The sequence below is a fragment of the Aethalodelphis obliquidens genome, unplaced genomic scaffold (genome assembly GCF_003676395.1).
Source record: "Aethalodelphis obliquidens isolate GAN/ISIS:26980383/991018 unplaced genomic scaffold, ASM367639v1 scaffold7, whole genome shotgun sequence".
Classification (NCBI taxonomy): Eukaryota; Metazoa; Chordata; class Mammalia; order Artiodactyla; family Delphinidae; genus Aethalodelphis; species Aethalodelphis obliquidens.
In genome coordinates this window covers 3,005,686-3,023,221 of record NW_020837951.1, presented here as the reverse complement: position 1 = coordinate 3,023,221, position 17,536 = coordinate 3,005,686, and the positions used below count along the sequence as shown (strand labels likewise).

Here is a 17,536-nt window from a genome sequence, read left to right as displayed (position 1 = left end):
TTAACAAGGCTCCCCAGGAAAAGTCCACTCAACACAGCTTGGTCCCCGCCCGCAATGTCAGAGGACGCCACACCCTCTGAGGGAGGGGAAAGGCTTGATCCCGAATAAACCCCGAGATTGGCTAGGGTTTAGCGGGGCTGCCAGGCCCCAGCATCACGTGGGGCAGCCCTGAGTTCTCGGACAGCTGGGCAGGGGGGCCAGCCCTGGGGAAGCCACCCCCTGGATGAGCCCCGCCAGAACCACGGGCTTCTGTCTCCCTCCAGGAGCTGCCAAGATGCTACTGGAAGTGTTTTCAAGGGCGGGAAATGGGCGTCCCGGTGACAGAGCGAACCCTGCACCTTCACCTGCAAGCCCACACCTGCCGGGGCTGCCCCCCACAGGTGAGCATCAGGGCCCCACGGACACCCAACGCGAACACTGGGCAGCGTGCACAGCCGTCAGTGCGGGCAGCTGCCGGCAGGCCCGAGTGGACCACAAGCTGGGGGCGGGATCTCGAGGGCAGGGATGGGACAGACACGCGAAGGACTTACAGGAGGTCCAGGAGGGCCTGGGGGCCCCTTCGGCCCCAGCAGACCACGAGGCCCCTGCGAGAGGAAAGAGCAAGGAAGGTTCAGACTTGGCCAGGAATCCCAGCCCCCTGCCCCGTCCCCAGCCTCCCTCAGCCACCCCTCTTCCCAGAGCCTCTGCTGCGGAGGCGGGTCTCCCAGGGAGTGTGGCCAACTCAACTCCCCCTTCTCCTCTGCTTCAACTCCTCACCGCACCCCAGCTCTCCACCCGGGCTCTCGGAACCAGAGGCAGGGCTGGCTAGAACTGATAGGGGCTCAGTACCCGCTCCCTGGCCGGGAGGGGCATATGTGTGTGGGAACCGCCCCACGCACAGGGGCAGGGGCCACAGAGCGGCCACTACCTGCCAGGGAAGGACCCACGTCCGGATGGCTCCCTCCCTCCCTGTCAGCTGGAGAGCTAGAGGCTTTCAAGGCACCGCGATTTCGAGTGCCTTTAATTTTGATAGGACCTTCTCAGATGCACTAGAAGAGAAACGCTTCCCACGTTCATTGCCACTTAAATGTTCCCTTCCTTCTTTTAATACCTAGTCACGTAAATGTTTTTCAGAAGTTGATAACCCAGAAGGCATCGCCTAGACCCGTGTTAAGGGGGGAGCTGTGTTGATGAACGCCCATTGTGGCTAACCAGACACCTAGGGTGTAATTTAGTCCCAAGCGGAGGTGCAAACGCCGACCCCGGGCGGGCTCTCTTCCACGCAGCGCCTGCAATATTCCTCCTCAGTTAACGTCCCCGGATGTGTATGGCCACGTTGACGTGGGTAACAAAAATGAGATGTTTGAAAAGTAACAGTAAGTGAAAAGGAATTAATGTCCCTTTGTCACTGAGGAAATCGCTCTGGTCTTAAACAGAAGTCAGCTTAGGTAAAGAGCTTCTGGAGGCCCGGGTAGGGGCGCCCTCCTGGAGGACTCTTTATTTGGAAAATGTAGCCATCAGAAAGTGTGGCAGGTCAAGGGACTGCCCCTGGACACCTACCCTGATGGACCCTGGACACCCAACATGGTGGACCCTGGGCACCCACCATCATAGACACTGGACACTCACCATCATGGACCCTGGACACCCAACATGGTGGACCCTGGGCACCCATCATCATAGACACTGGACACCCACCATCATGGGCCCTGGACACCCAACATGGTGGACCCTGGGCACCCACCATCATAGACACTGGACACCCACCATCATGGGCCCTGGACACCCACGATCATGGACCCAGGACACCCACCACGTCTGTACCTGGAGTGCCAACCACGACCCTCGGGGGCCGGGGCTTCCTCCCCGGCAAAGGCTCAGGCTGACTCCTTAGCACTGTCCGCCCACCTCACCCGTTCCTTTCCCGGGAGATCCCCAGATCTGTGTGTCTCAAGGCTGAGCCCCTCTCGAATCTATGCTCTGAGTCGATCCCTGATTCTGGCTAGAGCATCAAGGAGGAGACACAGAAGCCCACCCAGTCAGTGGACTTACAGGCTCCCCGGGCAGCCCTCTGGGCCCGACTTCTCCATCGTCACCCTACGGGGGAGAAAAGAGGCAGGATTTTAGGGATAAGCCATAAAACCTGGACACGAGAGAGACAATTTTTCCTTCATCCGTGCAGGATTCTTTGGCCTGGGGCTGCTTCAGCATATGCCAGTTACTAGTCCCTGCGCCAGCAGGCAAAGCGCCGAGTGTCCCCACTCCCAAAGGCTGCAGGTAAAAGGCGGGGTTTGGGGCTCACAGCCCCAGTGAGGGGAAAGCTGGGCAGGAAAAATCAATGGTTACCTGACAGGTAAAGACACGGATGAAAACTAGAATGGCAGAAACTAGGCAGAGATAGATGGCAGATAGGTAGAAAGACAGCAAAATAGAGAGAGATGATGTATAGATAACAGATAAATAGGTAGAGGATCGATAAATAGTAGGTAGGTAGCTTGATGAATAGATAATAGGTAGATCATAGATAGATGATAGAAATAAATACATATAGATAGATAATAGATAGACAGATGAAAGGTAGAGACATGAATGATAGAAACTGGTGTAGGGCAGGATCCTGAGAGAATCACCAGATGCCCTGGGCCAACCCCAAGGGGCCCTAACGTCTTAAACACAGACGGGGAGCAAACCAGGATGAGTCTTTCCTTCTGGCTCTACAAGGAAAGCTGCCTTAGCTTGCCTGGTTCACGACCAGGAGATGCTTGTTCACACCCCGCTTCTCTCCATCAAGGCACTGCCCCCTCCTCCTTCCTTCAGCGCACACATGCACACACCCTGTGCAGGCACGTGCACGCACACACACACCCACATGCACACAGACACACTGCAAATGCACGCACACATACCCACTCACAGTGCACATGCACACACACAGCCCTGCACACGCATGCACACACACACACGCGTGCACGCGCGTGCACCTGCATGCACCTCCTCATTCCAGAAGCACAGACATCTGGGGACCCCTCTCCCCTCTCTCATCTTACAGTGGACCGTGCAGGCTGAGGCCCCAACAGGAGACAGTGCCCTGATGATGCCACAGCCCAGGAGCTGTCAGGACAGGCATGCCCCTCTTTCCCAGGTACTGGGGCTTCTAAACCTGTCCCCCAAATACCCCTAACGCCCGAAGAAACTGTCTAAGTGACTGGGGCGCACGGAGGGAGAGGGGCCGCAGGCTTCTCTGCCACAGGAGGGCTGTGCTTCCATCTAGGGACATCGCTTGGTCTGCAGCCCCACCAAGACGCACCTGACAGAACCAGGACGCGGGGCAGAGCCCACCTGAGCGCCCGACCTAGCCCAGGCCCTGACCTTGGATGGCATCACCGCCCCTCGCTCTGTCCACACGCTTCCCTCACCTTGTCCCCACCTCCAGGGCCAAGGAAGGTCATTTTCTGGACTCTCTGCACCTCACTCCTCACCCCAAATCCCAAGCTCTGCCACTCGCTGCCTCTGTCCGCCCCTCACTCAGACACGGAGCTTGTCGGCTCCCCCAACATCAAGGTCTGAGATCTGCTTCTACAGGAAAGAAGTCCTGTGTGGCCGACTGTCCACTCCCATCAACTCCCCTCCCGCCGATGCAGGTGCCGATCACTGCTGCCAGCATCTTGTGCAGTTTTCACCGAGGAGACGGGCAGCAGGTGTGGCCCACACAGAGCAGGATACGTACCCTTTCTCCATCTTCCCCTGGAGGTCCTGGAGGGCCAGAAGGACCAGGGTCGCCCTGGGAAGCCAAGCAGGGTCAGCGTTAGGCCCGCGGGCAGACACGCACGGCTGTCTCAAGCCCCCCATGTCGTCTTTCTCTGCTTCTGAGACTGAAAATCCCCACCGCCTCCCAAGACTTTCCCAGAGTCACAGAGGACCCCTTTGGAGACAGGGCCTCCTGGCGTGACGGGCTGCAAAGCTGGCTGGCAGGACTCTCAACCCGGGACTCGGTGTCCTGGAGGAGGGTCGGCTGGACCGGCACCCAGGGACCGGCGGGCACCCCAGGACACCTGGGTCTGAGCTGCACCCTGCTGACCTCTCCGTGTGAAGCAGGGGCACACCCCAGCCCTGCACGCCCCCTGAAAGGGCCAGCACTCTGCACTGTGAAGGTCAGCGCTGGTCCACCTGACACCCCTGCAGCTTCAGGCCTTGCACACCATCGGTGCTCAGTACGTGCTCCTCTGTCAGTCCCACGGACTGGCCCTTCCCCCCGGTCTCCCCATGAGTGTCGGAGAACATGGGTGAAGAAGCTCTGGCTAAGGCACACGAGCCACTTCTCAGGGCGGCAGACATGACGGTGACCCTTACGACAGAATCAACAGCGTGCGTGCGTGTGTGTGCGTGTGTGTGTGTGTTCACGTGCACACGTGCGTGTGCCTGCATGCCCAGGACATGCCAAAACATGAAAGAGGCATCATCTACATCAGAGAAAACAGGTTAAGGGCTGCAAAGAGCATCTCATGGGGACACGTGGGACCGGGCAAGATAACAGGCGGGCCCCCGGCTGCAGCCTGCACCCCGACCCCCATCCACGGGGCGGTCACGTGGGACCAGCCCGCCTCCTGGAGCCACCCCTTAACGGTGAGAAGGGTCCTCGGGTGCCAAAAGGGCAGCCCCTGGGTTTCCTGAAGGTGTGGAGGGCCCCTTAACAGAGTGGGTTTCCCACGGGAGCTCCACATTCCCTGCCTCACCCACTCGAGGGGGCCACTGGCTCTTTCGCCATCAGCTGCGGGTGCGAAATCGGCTCTCCTTGGGCTGACCTTCCATCCCCAAGGATGTCATGCCCGCGTCTAAGTCCACTGCCCCAGCCTCATGAGGCTCACCAACGACCACTTTGGAATCGAGTGCCCAACCCCCCAGGAAGCCTAAGGCTGCCCAGAAGAGCCTCCCGACAGCACCTCCCCCAGCAGCTCCCAGAGAGGAAACACTCACCCGGTGGCCCTTCTCTCCCGGCAGCCCAGCCAGGCCATCGAAGCCGCGGTCACCCTGCGAGGAGGACAGAGGGCAGCTCAGCCCGTGCCACACGGCCGCTCCACCTGCCTCGGGCCACAGTCTATGCAGCACCTGTGCACCCGGGGCCCCAGGACCCCGCGGAGGGGCCCCTGGCTGCCGCCCCATCACACATTCCACAGCCTTGGGTCCATCATCCCAATGCTTTTCCCCAAAACACCAACAAAGGCTGCAAACAGAAAGATGACCTCTGTCCCAGAGCCACAGACAGCGGCCCAGAGGGTCCTGAGACCTCAGCGTTTGGGGTGATGGCTGCGAAGTCGGGGTGTGTGTGTGTGCGCGCACGTGCACCTGCTGTCTGCCTGTGCCTCTTATCTCGACACCCTCGGGGCTCAGAGTGCCGCCCGCACACAGCAGGTGCGCCTACCCATCTGGCGGATGGCCCAGCTCCGCCCACCCTCGGGCACCCCAGCTCCCCGGCCAGCCCTCCTTCTGCCACCCAGGTGGCCTCCTGGAGTCCAGCTCCCCGCCTCATGGGTGTTGCAAGCCATGTGGGATTGAAGTCAGGAGAAGACTAGTTCAGGCTTGAATACTTTTGTTGGTGAAAGAAGGCCGTAAGCTACTGGGACAGATTCAGGAACCTTCTCCTCCTCCGTCACCGCACGTCCCTGAAAACCAGGGCCGCTCGTTCGCTCAGCGCTCGCAGGAGCACCCGAGGGCCAATCCACGCCAGTTACCGGGGGAGCAGGTGCAGTGCCCCGTGGGGGGTTTGGGGACCCCTGAGAACAGCTGCTGTCCCCACTGCGGGCTCCTCGCTGGAGAAAGTCAGCACTTCCTCCAGCACCTTGTACGGGCTTTAGACGAACGCTTCCAGGGCCGAGAAGGAAGGGTCGACCAGGAACAGCGGGAGTTTCATCCCAGATTCGGGGACAGAGGGATGGGCACACCGAACCTCCGAACCCGGGAGGGGTGGGGCTTCCCCGGGCTCCCGCGGCTGCCCCCGGGGCACACGCACACGCCTCAGCTCCACGGTCACCCACGCGCAGTCTACTCGCTCCCTGCAACTCCGAAGAGCTCAGACACCCCAAATCTCGGCAAGAGGACCTCCTGCCCCGTGGACTTGTGAGAGACCCATGAAATTCTCCCCACCAGCCCCCGTCTTTGTGCCAGCGTGCCAGAGGAGCTGACCCAAACTGAACCTTCCAACCCCCGAGGTCCTACCCCCAGATGAGCGCAAATGTCTGAGTCATCACGTGTCAGCACAACCATACCCGTCACACGAGCACGTGCTGATGCCGTGGTGACGCTGACCGAGGAACGGGCACCAGGAGGCGGCGGGCGGCACCTACCTTGGGGCCAGTCTGTCCAGGCATGCCTCTTGCTCCGTCGCTGCCCGCTCGCCCCTGGAACGGAGCGGGGCAAACTGTCAGTACACAGCAGTGGCCGGCTTACCGAGAGCTCTGAGCGGAGGCTCCCTGTGACACCAAGCGGAGGTTTCCACAGCCCCGGGGGGCCCGGCTGGCCCAGGGGACCCCAGTCCGGAGTCCCGGCTGCCGTACGCAGGTTCTGGCCCTCCCGAGCCTCGCCATCCTGAACCTTGGAGCGGGGCTAACGTGCTTGCCCCCCTGTGTTGGTGAGGACGTGGTATGCACGAGACGGTGTGATGGGGGGCGACCCAGGGGCCGTGTGGGTCCGTGGGACCCGCTTCACAACCCGGGAGAGAGCCCGCCCCTGACATCAGCACATGTCCTGTCCACCAGCTGACATCAAGGGAAAGCCCAGAGAGCCACAGGGCGAGAGAAAGCATCTGGTTAGTGCGATGGAGGGGGAGGAAAGTGAGGCCCAGAGGGGTGGGCTGGCTCTCGAAGGCCATGCAGCCGCCCCCAGGCAGGGTCTGGACGGTGAGCTCGACCCTCCATGCCCGGGGGCCACTCCCACGGCCATTCCTTCCAGCCGGGGCAGCAGGCCCATGGTCCCCACCTGGGGCTGGAGGACAGGGCCCCGACCTACCAGGGTGCCCGATAAAGGCCGCAGTCCCCCAGGAGAGCCTGCCAGGCGTGAGGCCACCTAGATGGGGGCGGGGACCATGGCAGATGTCCACTCGCTGATAAGGAACGTCAGGCAGCTGAGCATACATCCCTGGCCCAGATCAACACCACGTCCTCTCCAGGCCACACGTGCCTGACCCAAGAGGCCTCGCCAGGGCCACCGGGGCTGCGCTGACGGGCAGAAAGGCCTCACGGCACGACCAGGACGGGGAGGGCAGCACGAAAGCGGCGAGGGTCTGGGGGGACCACCAGGAGGCGGCCTGCGCACCCCAGGTGAAAGGTTACAAGGAACCGCCAGGGAGGAAAAGTCATCTCGGAACATGCACCCGAGCAACGCAGCCCCAGGCGGAACGCGGACGTGACCCCGTGAACAGAGGGCCCGACCGGGAGCCTCTCCTCAAATTTCCAAACGCTTTCAGGAATCGAGAGAAATCTGTCAGAAGAGCTGACAGGATTTCACTGCAGGACATTGCGGGCAAACGGCCGGACACTTCTCTCACGCTGACGGGCTCCGCACTGCACAAAGAACTAAAGGGACAGCCCGCCATGCGGCCTTGAGCCCCTCCCACCGTCCCCTCCTCTCCAGCCTCATTCCTCCAGCACATGCGTATCCACGGCCCTGATGCCGGTGGTCTCTGCCACGAGTCACCCTACGAACCATCGCTGGCATCCTCCCCTTTCCAGTTTTCACCTCTCCCTGACCGAGAAACTGTGTCCACTGAAACTTGACAGTAAGTGTTTACAGAGATACAAAAGACCCTCAAAGAAATAAAATGCCTTTCAGAACCAGATCCAAGATAAGCCGCCTCACTGTCTACCAAGAACCCCTGAATTCCGGCATCAGTGGTCCTTTTAGAATCATCCGTGCACCCCTCTGCCTCGTGCCTGGGTCCCCTCCACGATCCGTGAAGCTGCAGCCTTGAGGGGCCAGCCTGAGACAGCCGTGCCTGAATGCTGCTCACTCCATCCCTTGCCTTGCAACTACAATTAACTCCCAGGACAGAGGCCCTGTAACCACTAAGGAATTATGCATTTTTGCCTTGTATACTTTGCAGCTAAAGCAATACTTTGCAGCTCAGTGGCGACCCACCATTCCTTGCAGGGCTTCATCTAGGTATAAATACAACACAAGAACGTGTAATTTTTTCATTCGGTAGAAAGATTCACTCGATGAAAAGATCCACTAGTTAGAGCCTCATGTGGGTTAATGAGGATTTCCCGAGCTCAACTGGATGGTGTTCATCAATTTACATTAGGTTATAAACGCGCACTCTCTGTCAGTAGCCACGGTCTTATGGAAGCAAAGCAGTTTCGTCCACTAAAATTACAACCCAAACAGAGAACCCAGGAGTCCAGGAGCACAGGTAAGGTGCGGGGGCCCGAGCAGCCGGCCGGCCATTTCCCCCAAACCAAAGCCATTTCTGGAGAAATGAGGCTGCCCCCGAAGAAAGGACCACTGATCATTTTGTCTTTTCCATTCTTGCTCCCCAAGAGCCTGGGAAATTGCTTTAATTAAACATGTTTGTTAAACTACGTTCACATGCTCGGGACAGAGGCTGGGGGCAGGGGCGGGGCAGCTCGCTGCCCCCGTGGAACGGGACCCACCCAGCCTTGGACACAGACACGCCCTCTGAAGGGAGGGGAGCAGCTGGGCCAAGCCTAGCCGGTAAGATGCAGCGTGACCGGGGCAAACGCACCGCAGGCTCCCGCCCCATCCATGGCCCAGCCGCTGTCACTGAGAACTACTCACCCTTCTTCCAGGCTTTCCCGACGGGCCAGGTGGGCCCTGCAAACCCCGGGGACCCTGTCACAAATCAGAGGACAAAGGTCAGTAGCGTGTCTGTTTTTCAGAGGGAAAAAGCAAAGCCTGGTCCCCGTGCTCGTCCACCTGGCCCGTGGCTACTGTCCCAGCTGCCAGCACGTGGGCAACAGCAGGACAGGGTGCGGGACCCACTGCCCTGAGGGCGGGGACCGAAAACAGCCAGCTCGGTCCCCTGCTGCTGACACCACTGCTGTCCTGCATCCAGCTTTGCATCAGGTGATGGCAACTCCCGCTACTTCCTTGACGAAATGCGGCATTGGGGGCACCGCCTTCCAGGGGGCGCCCCTTCAGACAGAGGAAGGTGAGGGGGGTACATACCTGAGGCCCCATGTCTCCCGGCTCGCCCTTCAGACCTCCGCTCCCGGGAGGGCCCTGGGGAGACACGTCTGGTTAGGGGATGCCCGGCAGGTACAGGCTGTAGGGGTGACTGGGGAAGGGTCGGGAAGCAGAAGGGACACAGGACTGGCCCGTGGGCAGGGCTCCCACAGAGCCCGGCCGGCTGCCTTGGACAGAACCCGAGGGACAAGCAGTCACTTTTCCTCGTGTGCATCTCTTCCCAAGTTTGAGGGAAATCCTGGCCAGTGGCGCGCACGAGGGCCACGAGCTCAGAACACGCTCGCTTCTCTCCAGGATGGATCTGACCACGGTCTGTCACAGCCCGTAGCCCAGGGCCGTGTGTGGACATCCTCGCCCACTGCAGGGCAAGACCCCCAGATGCTGGGAGGGCACCGACGCAGACCTGGGGCCAGGGGCCAAGCCTACCCCACACAGGGAATGGGGTGGGGGCACTGTGCGCTTCAATCCTCCGGCTCCTTGCAAGCTTCAAGGGCCGTGCACACCCCCAGGGGCCCCCTTCACTGCCCCGAGTGTGTCTGGCTGCCCGAGGCTCGTGCAGCAGGGGCCAGGCAGGGGGCTAGAATCGGGGTCTGCCCCACACTGAGGTGGTCTCGACTACAAAGAGGGATGGCAGCCTCAAAAGAAAGAGGCTTGGAGCCCCTGGGGTCACGAGGTAAAGTCGTAGCCAGTGCAAGTGTGAGGGCTTCCCAGCCCCCAGGGCACCACAGGCCCCGCCCGCCCAGGCCCCTCCTGCCCCAAGGTCCCAGTGACGTAAAGTGTGCTCTGACCTGGATAAGCTGGGAGCCTGATGGGCTGGGGGGCAGCGGGAAGGGAAGGCACCCCATCCCTTGGGCTCCCCCAGGCTCCCCCATGACTACTTACCATGGGGCCGGGTCTCCCAGTAAGACCCATCGGGCCAGCCGGCCCCCTCAACGCCAGCTGAAAGGGAAAACGGGACACGCTGAGAAATGGCTGGTTTACCTGTACCGACAGGTGAGACGTGCCAGGTGGGAAGGGGGGCCGATATCAGAGGCCAAGGACAGGAGCCTCTGGGGACGGAGGTCACATGGACCCCCAGACCCACTTTCTCCGATCCTCTGGGCTCCCGGCAACAACCACAAACAGAGTGGCAGAGGTGGGGTGGGAGCCAGGTGGGTGCCCACTCCCCGCTTTGGGGATGGGCACTCCACCCACCTGGCTGCTCAGAGCCTCCTGCTGACTGCCTCCTTCTCCCCAGCTGGCCTCGCACAGGCAGGGCCTGCCCTCAGCCCTGCACCCCGCAGAGTAAGCATGAGAAGCAGCCCCGCTTCCGGGCTGGGTTAGGGTTCCACGAGAGGCACTTCCAGCGACCGGGGAGGTATCGGGGAGCCCTCGTAGGGTGAACTAAGTCATGCCCAGGAGAGGCAGCCAGGGAGCCTCAGCCACCCAGGGCCCCACCTAGACACCTGCCCAGGTGGCTCCACGCCTCCCAGCTGCCGCCACACAGCTCAGCCTGCTTTCTTAGAGGGCTTCCTCCACGCCACTCTGAGACTGTTTCCCCTGCATGATGCCATTTTAATTTTGGAAGATTTTGTGTTATAAAATCTTCTTGGGAGCCCATCGCCCACTTGACTTCAGTCAAAACACACACATATTCGAAGGCCAGCCAGGCCGGCCCGTCAGTAAAGCCGGTGGCAGGTGATGGGGTTTGCTACCCGCTGATTATATCACACGACAATGTGTTCCGCAGCAACGACTCAGTACCCGCCGCCCTGTAATTCGTTATCCACACGTTCCGATCGTTAGCATCTATCCGCTGCGCCAGAGCTCCATAAATGTTGCCAAACAAGGGACTACTTAGCAGCTTGTTGCAGTGCCCCATTACGGGCACTCCACCGTCACCCACCCCGCCGGGGGCATCTGCTCTTATCACAGGCAGTCAGCAACCTGGAGCCTCGTCAATTAGAAACACGATTCGCTCATCAGCTCGTCTACCAAGAGCAGAGCAGTAATGGGGCAAGTGCTCCTTGGGACCCCCAGGCTGGGCCAGGAGCTCTGGGGCCCACGGGCTCTCCCCGGGGCGTCGGGCTCGGCCCAGCCCATCACAGGGAGCCCCTGCCAGGAGTACATGGCGGGGGTCTCTCCATCCCCAGAGCCCAGGGGAGGGCAGCGGACGGCTGAAGCTGGGCGCACGGGGTCAGGAGGTGCCAGAGGGGCTCAGCAGCCGTCCTCATCCAGGAACCTGGACCCCCGGTGTGGGCGAGGACCCCTAAGAAACCTCCCCCACCTTTCCTGGTGCTCACCCGGGTCCCCCAAATGCACAGGGATGGCGATCCCCGCAGGATCCTGACTCGGACACGCACACCCAAGCTGGCCAGAGGCACCTCCCCTCCAAGCTGGGCCCCGAGCCCCGTGGGGCCAGGCTCTGCCCCCCAGCCCCCCGGCCCCAGGCCCCACTCACCCGGGCCTGCTGGAGGATGGCTTGAGCTTGGGACTCCTGGGCCGAGACCATGGGTCCTTTGGAGCCCGCATCGCCGCCCCCTCCGAACCGGAACTGTAGGTGTAAGACTGGGGTCACCAGGGGCACACCGACGTGGTGCCCACTCTGGACCCCAGGGCTGAGGCGGTGCCCGTCGGCCTCCCTGGCAACAGCAGAGCCTTGGAGAGTCCGGATGGGCAGCTTCCAGCCCCAGTCCCCGTCTCGGTCACGCCACCCAACTGCCAGCACAGGGCTGCTCCAGCCCTGCCGGCCAATTTCAGCCCTGGGGCCGCCCGGAGAGCCTCCCTGCAGCGGGAAGCCCTTTCCGGCACCTGCGGCATCTCACCTGAGACCCCACGGCCCCGATTTATTTAAAGGAAGAGCCCAGGGCCCGGTGCAAACCCCGCACTGAGGCCCAGCAGGGAGGCGAGAGGTCCACGCAGGGTCTCTTGAGCTGCACCCAGTCTCCCGGGCACACGGGCTCACGGAGAAACTGACATGGGCCCAGACCAGCCCTCCATCATGCTCGCCCTCCCGGCCTGGGCTCCCCGTGAGGACCCGCAAAGTCACGAGCAGGCCAAGTTCAAGGAGGGGCCGGCTGGCACGGGGGTCCGAGTGGAGAAGGCAGGTGTGTGGTGACGGAAGCAGACACCACACAGCTTCCCGCAGAGCGGAACTCCGTTCCCTTAGGAGGGGCCAGCCCTGGACGCCGGCAGAGGTGGAGCCCTTGACCCTGGTGTCCACCCTGCCGTGTCAGCAGAACAGCCCCAAGGGGTCTGTATCTACAAGACAGTCGGCCCAGGTTGGAGCTAGTCTTCGGCCCGGTGACCGACCCCCCTCGGAAACAGCCCAGGGCCCCACTCCTCCGTCGCACCTGGGACCCCGAGCCCACCCACACGGCCGCCACCCCCCAGCCCTCAAGTAAGGACACTCACAGGCAGCATGAGCATGGTTCCAGGAGGGCCGGGCAGCCCGTCAGCCCCAGGAAGGCCTGGGCGTCCAGGGGGACCCTGTGGACAGAAGGGCCAGGAGAGTGGGTCAGCACACAGCGTGGAGCTGGGCTGGGACGAGGTGACGGGCGGAGTCAGGAAACGCAGGACCCCGGGAAAGGGATGTGCAGACCCCAAGCCCAGAGGACGGGGCTTCGCTGTGGACTGAGGACAGGATCCAGAGGAATGAGAGACACAAAGGCTGGAGCCTGCCGTGGGGGCGGGGCGTGGAGGGCAGAGGCCACACTGCGGGAGGTGCCGGGGCTTCCACGACCACAGGAGTAACGCCAGGAACGTCACTGCCAGGTGTCCCACCTGGGGGGCAGCCCAAGGACACCTGCGCTGGCTGCTCAGAGGGCAGCTTGAAAAAATCGTCAGCCGAGCTTTGCCAAGCACTGAGGTCTGTAACTCAAAGACTTTGAGCCAAAAGATGGGGCTGCATCACAGCCGCCTTCCCACCCTTCAGGACACTGAACGCAGGCTAATGACGGGGCCCACTCTGTCCACGGCCTGTCAGACACGGGACATGCTCCAGCCACCAGGCTCAAGGCGAAATAAGAAAAGTCACCTGGCCTTTGTGTGTTCTCTGATCAGTGGCCTAAGTTGGTCAAACGGAAATGTTTTAAAGCACTGGCACCGCAGGGCTGGTCACACGTAGACCAGGTAAAGAAACAAGGCTCCCCTTCCACGGTTAACAGAGGGTTTTCCTGAGGCCGTCCTGGCGTCACTCTGGCACGGAGATGAGGGGACAGAGAGCTCAGACCCTCTGAAAGTGGCTGTAGGCCCAGGCCCCAGGCTGAACGCAGGAGCCCGGGGCTCAGGACCAGCTGCAAAGCCGAGCTGCTTCCCATAATAAAAGCAGCAGGGTCGGGGAGGAGCTGCAAAGACCAGGGGAGTCTTTATGCTGAGATATTTTTGCTTTTGCTCTTAGAAAGACCCAGAAAAGGAGAGGAACACGCACCAATCCTCAGGGCCTCAGTATCAGTGGTTTGCTTTTTTTTCAGGTCGGCTCCTGTGCAGTTACAGCTTGGGAGAGGCCAGAGAAGCTCTCGGGGGTCAGCGCCTGCTCTAGATCTGAAACCCGGCTCCACCTGCGGCCGGGGCCAGAGCCCTGGGGGAAGGGGGCACCATGCACGCTCCCACCCCACCAGGAGCCTCAGCTGGCCCTGCAGCAGGAGGGGGCCGGGAAGTCCCAGCGGAGCTCACTGAGGTCTTCTGAGCCCGGGAAGCCCGACAGGCCTGGAGGGAGGCGCTGAGGTGTTCCTATCGATACTTTCAGCCTTGTCCCAGCTCAAAAGGTACCCCCACCCAACGTGCTCCCTAATATGAAAAAGGGTCTTTCTGGCTTCTAGGGGGTTCAAGAGGTTAACAAGACGACTCAGGTGGCCCTGGCTCGATCCTAGTGATGCCTCATTGACAGCACCGGAGGGGGGACGACCAGGCCACAGAGAGGACGTGGCCCCAACACACCCAGGGAAGGCCCGTGTTACTGTGGCTTGTGGCCAGGACATCACAGAGATACCTGGCTGTGTGGAACAGGTGAGTAACCAGGTGTCCCAGGTTGGATGGCCCCACAAAAGATGTCCTGGGCACACAGGGGCACTGGAAGGCGGAGCCGCCTGTCCTGCCCCCAGAAGGCAGGAGATGGTCGGACAACCTTGCCTTGCGGGCATCAGCGGTCACTCACCACAGCCTTTGCGAAGCTAAAAGCTTCCTATGGGCCTCAGTGGACTCTGCCTCTCAGCTAAGTTGCAGGGACCCAGCCTGTGACCATCCCCCTGGCCCTGAGTGTACATCCAGCCAGCCGCAGGGGGAGGCGGTGACACAGCTGGGCATCGTCCCAGTGGGCCCTGGGGATTAATGCAGGCACCTGTGAATCACGCTTTCCGTGGGTGTAATAACGGGGGTTCTTACAAGCCTTTTAAAGGACAGAAAAGACCCTCAAGCAAAATCCCAAAAGGATGTCCAACCCTTGAAACCTAAAGAGGTGGGAGGGAGAAGGGGCTGGAGAAGCTGTGCCCGTGGCAGCGTCATTACCAGGCTGTGTGGACATGATATAGAGTCATTGCCCTGCTGCTCCCTGGCCCCGAGGCTATCAAGTGCATCCCGATTCTGCAGGGAGGGAGGCACCCCCCGCAGGAAAGGGCCACTCAGACGAGTCTGCATAAACAGACCTTACTGAAACAAGCCTTATCTTCCATTAGTTTCCCCCATGTATTTCGCAGTCACTTCTCTGTAGTTTATTGCTTTCTGTTAAAATGGTATATAAGTTCCCAAGTCTAACCACTTCTCTGGGTTTCTTCTTCTTTTTCATGAAGTCTCATGTAAAATTAAAAATATGAATAAACTCATTTGCCTTTTCTCCTGTTAATGTCTTTGATCAGCTTAATTTGCAGGTCCCCCTGACAAAACCTAAGACGGTAAAGTTCTTTCCTCTCCTACACGGGAATTTCGAGGTCATGCTGCCAGCAAGTGGCACTGCAGGATCCTGACTCTGCATCCAATGTTCTTTCACAGCTAATCAGCAGACAAGCAGGAGATCTGGGCATTGCGAGGACGCTGAGCCATGAGCAGGGACAGTTCCTGGACAAGCTGGTTAGGCAGGGCCCAGCGGGTGAGCAGTGCTCAGCTCCTGGAATCAGCCCCTCTCCCTGGGAAGAGTCCTGGAAAGGTCAATGGGCCGCAGGTTTCCCCTCCAATTCCAGGGACAGCGGGCTCTAGAGCGGGTGATTCCTCCCTCCCTAACCCCAGTCCCTTTCTCCTGGACCCTAACTTGAACTTAAGAGAGACCAGCTCTAAAAGCACCGGGATTCCACCGGCAGGTGCCGTGGCTCTTCCAACTCTCAGGTCTCAGCACACAAAGCACCGGCAGGGTCGCTGCCTCTGGCCCTGACCCAGGTTCAGTCCAGAGGCAGGGACCAAGAGGGGAGGAGTGTCCCTCTGGTTCGTGAGCATTTAGATCCTCAGTGCTAGACCAGCGCCCAGCACTGTGGACACTCAGTGAATATCTGTGCTGGACAGACAGACGGACAGACACTTGGAGCAACACTGAGGCTGACGGGAGATGTCAGTCAGTATCTGTGGCCCCTGTGGACGGCGACCTTCCCTACGTCTAAGAGAGAAGACGTCTGCTACGGCAGGCCGTCCTCTCTCACTGACGTCTGGACTCAGTCGCACCCCTGGGTCCATCTGAGGATGGCTCTGTGGGGGGACATGGCTGTCACCCCTCCATCCACTCCCAGACCTTTGGAGTGAGCTGGGTTAGAGACTGCAGCCCCTGGGGCAGAACCTGACTGGCGTGGGTTCAGAGGTGGGGAGAGGACAGGCCCCTCACCTGCTTGTCTGGAACTTCAACTGTGGTAGAGGCAGGAGCGGCATGGGAAGTATGGGAAGGCCAAGCAGGTCACAGGCCAGCCACGGAGCAAGGCCCACCTACTCTGCCCCCAAAGCCACTGGCCACAGGGAAGCAACATGGTGGAGAATCCTGTTTGGTGCCCAGTCTGACCCGGCTGCCCTCAGAGGTCATGCAGCCACCTGCTTTGTCTGCGGGCATTTCCTCACGTCACCCTGAGCATCACCCCAAAGCCCCCAGCACCTGACAGCCAAACGCCCCCTCGGAAGCAGACCCCAGCCGCCTTTCCTCAGGACCAGACCCAGGCACCGTCCACCCCAAAACCGTGAGGTCTTTGCTCTGGGCAGTGTGCCAGGCGCTGGGGATAAAGGTCTGTTAGGATGCACACACGACCCCAGACCCAGCTGTAGACCTCATCTACAACTACACCCAATTATAGCTCTCAGTCTGACTGTGCTCACATCGATATTCATTAGACCAGCAGGAAAAACAAAAAGAAAAAAAACGTCAGGCTGGTCGAGAACCCACAGGGCAGCAGTACCCCCAAACGCCCACTAGGAGGCGGAACGAAATTGCCGCGAACTGGGCTCAGCCTGCATCTCTCCGGCAGCCACCCAGGGCGACCCGGGGATGGTACCTTTGACCAGGGAGACCACAGGATGTGTCCCTTTGGTCAGGGTGACCCCAGGATGGTCCCTTTGGCTAGGGTGGCCCCAAGATGGTCTCTCTGACCCAGAGCAAGTTTTCTGTGTCTGTTGCTAGATTTCCAATAAGAAAGCTGGAGCGAGGGGGTCTTAAGGCCAATGAAGTCCGCGTACTGAGGGAGGATGATTCGGACCCTGTGGGATACCCAGGCAGCACCAGAGCTCTTTGGCCACTGCAGCTGTTGTTACTGCTACCCTAATGCAGGGCCGCCACTGTGAGCTGGCCCCTGGAACCCGCCGGGGGACCCACAGCCCAGCTGAGGCTCACTCTTGCAGGGGTCTCCTGCCTCCAGCTCAGGGCCAGGCAACAGTCGGCCCCCTAAACATCTGAAGAGAGTGGACGCACTAAGGGGTGGCGTGAGATGCGAGGGGACGGGGCAATCTGGGGAAGGACGTCAGTGTACGGCAGTCACCCACACAGGTGAGGGCAAGGCTGCTCCCCGAGCAGGGAGGACGCCTGGACGAGGCCACAGAGCCCGTGATCCGAGGGGACTGAGCCGCCCTTACCCTTTCTCCAGGGTCACCCACTTGGCCAGTGGGACCCATCGTTCCTGGAGGTCCTGGGAGACCCTAGAATTAAAAGTAAAATCAGGCAGAGTTAAAGATGCAGCCACAGGGCGGTTCCCGCCTTGCCAGGAGAGGGTTCGAGAAAGTGCCGGTCCCAGGGCGTTTACCCCTCTTTTCCATCTGGGAGCTTTAAGGGGTCTCCCTCCACCCCTGAGCGCCTCCCACAAGTCGCGGGAAATAAAATGGGACACTCACCGCGGGGCCTTCGGGGCCGGGTGGCCCCTCCAGGAGCATGCCCTGGAAGAGACAGGGGGAGCGCCTGAGACCCCAGGACCCCTTCCCTCCATCC

At 60.6% G+C, this 17,536-nt stretch overlaps 1 protein-coding gene across 3 annotated transcripts in view; it reads right to left on the bottom strand.

Annotated features, from left to right (window-relative positions):
• Window positions 1-17,536, bottom strand: part of COL5A1 (collagen type V alpha 1 chain) — a 154,090-nt gene that overhangs the window by 61,724 nt on the left and 74,830 nt on the right. For all 3 annotated transcript variants that reach the window (XM_027104392.1, XM_027104393.1, XM_027104394.1), the window contains exons 10-21: window positions 17,443-17,484; window positions 17,188-17,250; window positions 12,571-12,645; window positions 11,618-11,710; window positions 10,060-10,116; window positions 9,160-9,213; window positions 8,770-8,823; window positions 6,321-6,374; window positions 4,954-5,007; window positions 3,707-3,760; window positions 2,032-2,076; window positions 531-584 (exon numbers count right to left, since the gene is read on the bottom strand). In XM_027104392.1, coding sequence (XP_026960193.1) covers window positions 531-584; window positions 2,032-2,076; window positions 3,707-3,760; window positions 4,954-5,007; window positions 6,321-6,374; window positions 8,770-8,823; window positions 9,160-9,213; window positions 10,060-10,116; window positions 11,618-11,710; window positions 12,571-12,645; window positions 17,188-17,250; window positions 17,443-17,484 — 699 coding nt within the window. The remainder of the gene's footprint in view (window positions 1-530; window positions 585-2,031; window positions 2,077-3,706; window positions 3,761-4,953; window positions 5,008-6,320; window positions 6,375-8,769; window positions 8,824-9,159; window positions 9,214-10,059; window positions 10,117-11,617; window positions 11,711-12,570; window positions 12,646-17,187; window positions 17,251-17,442; window positions 17,485-17,536) is intronic.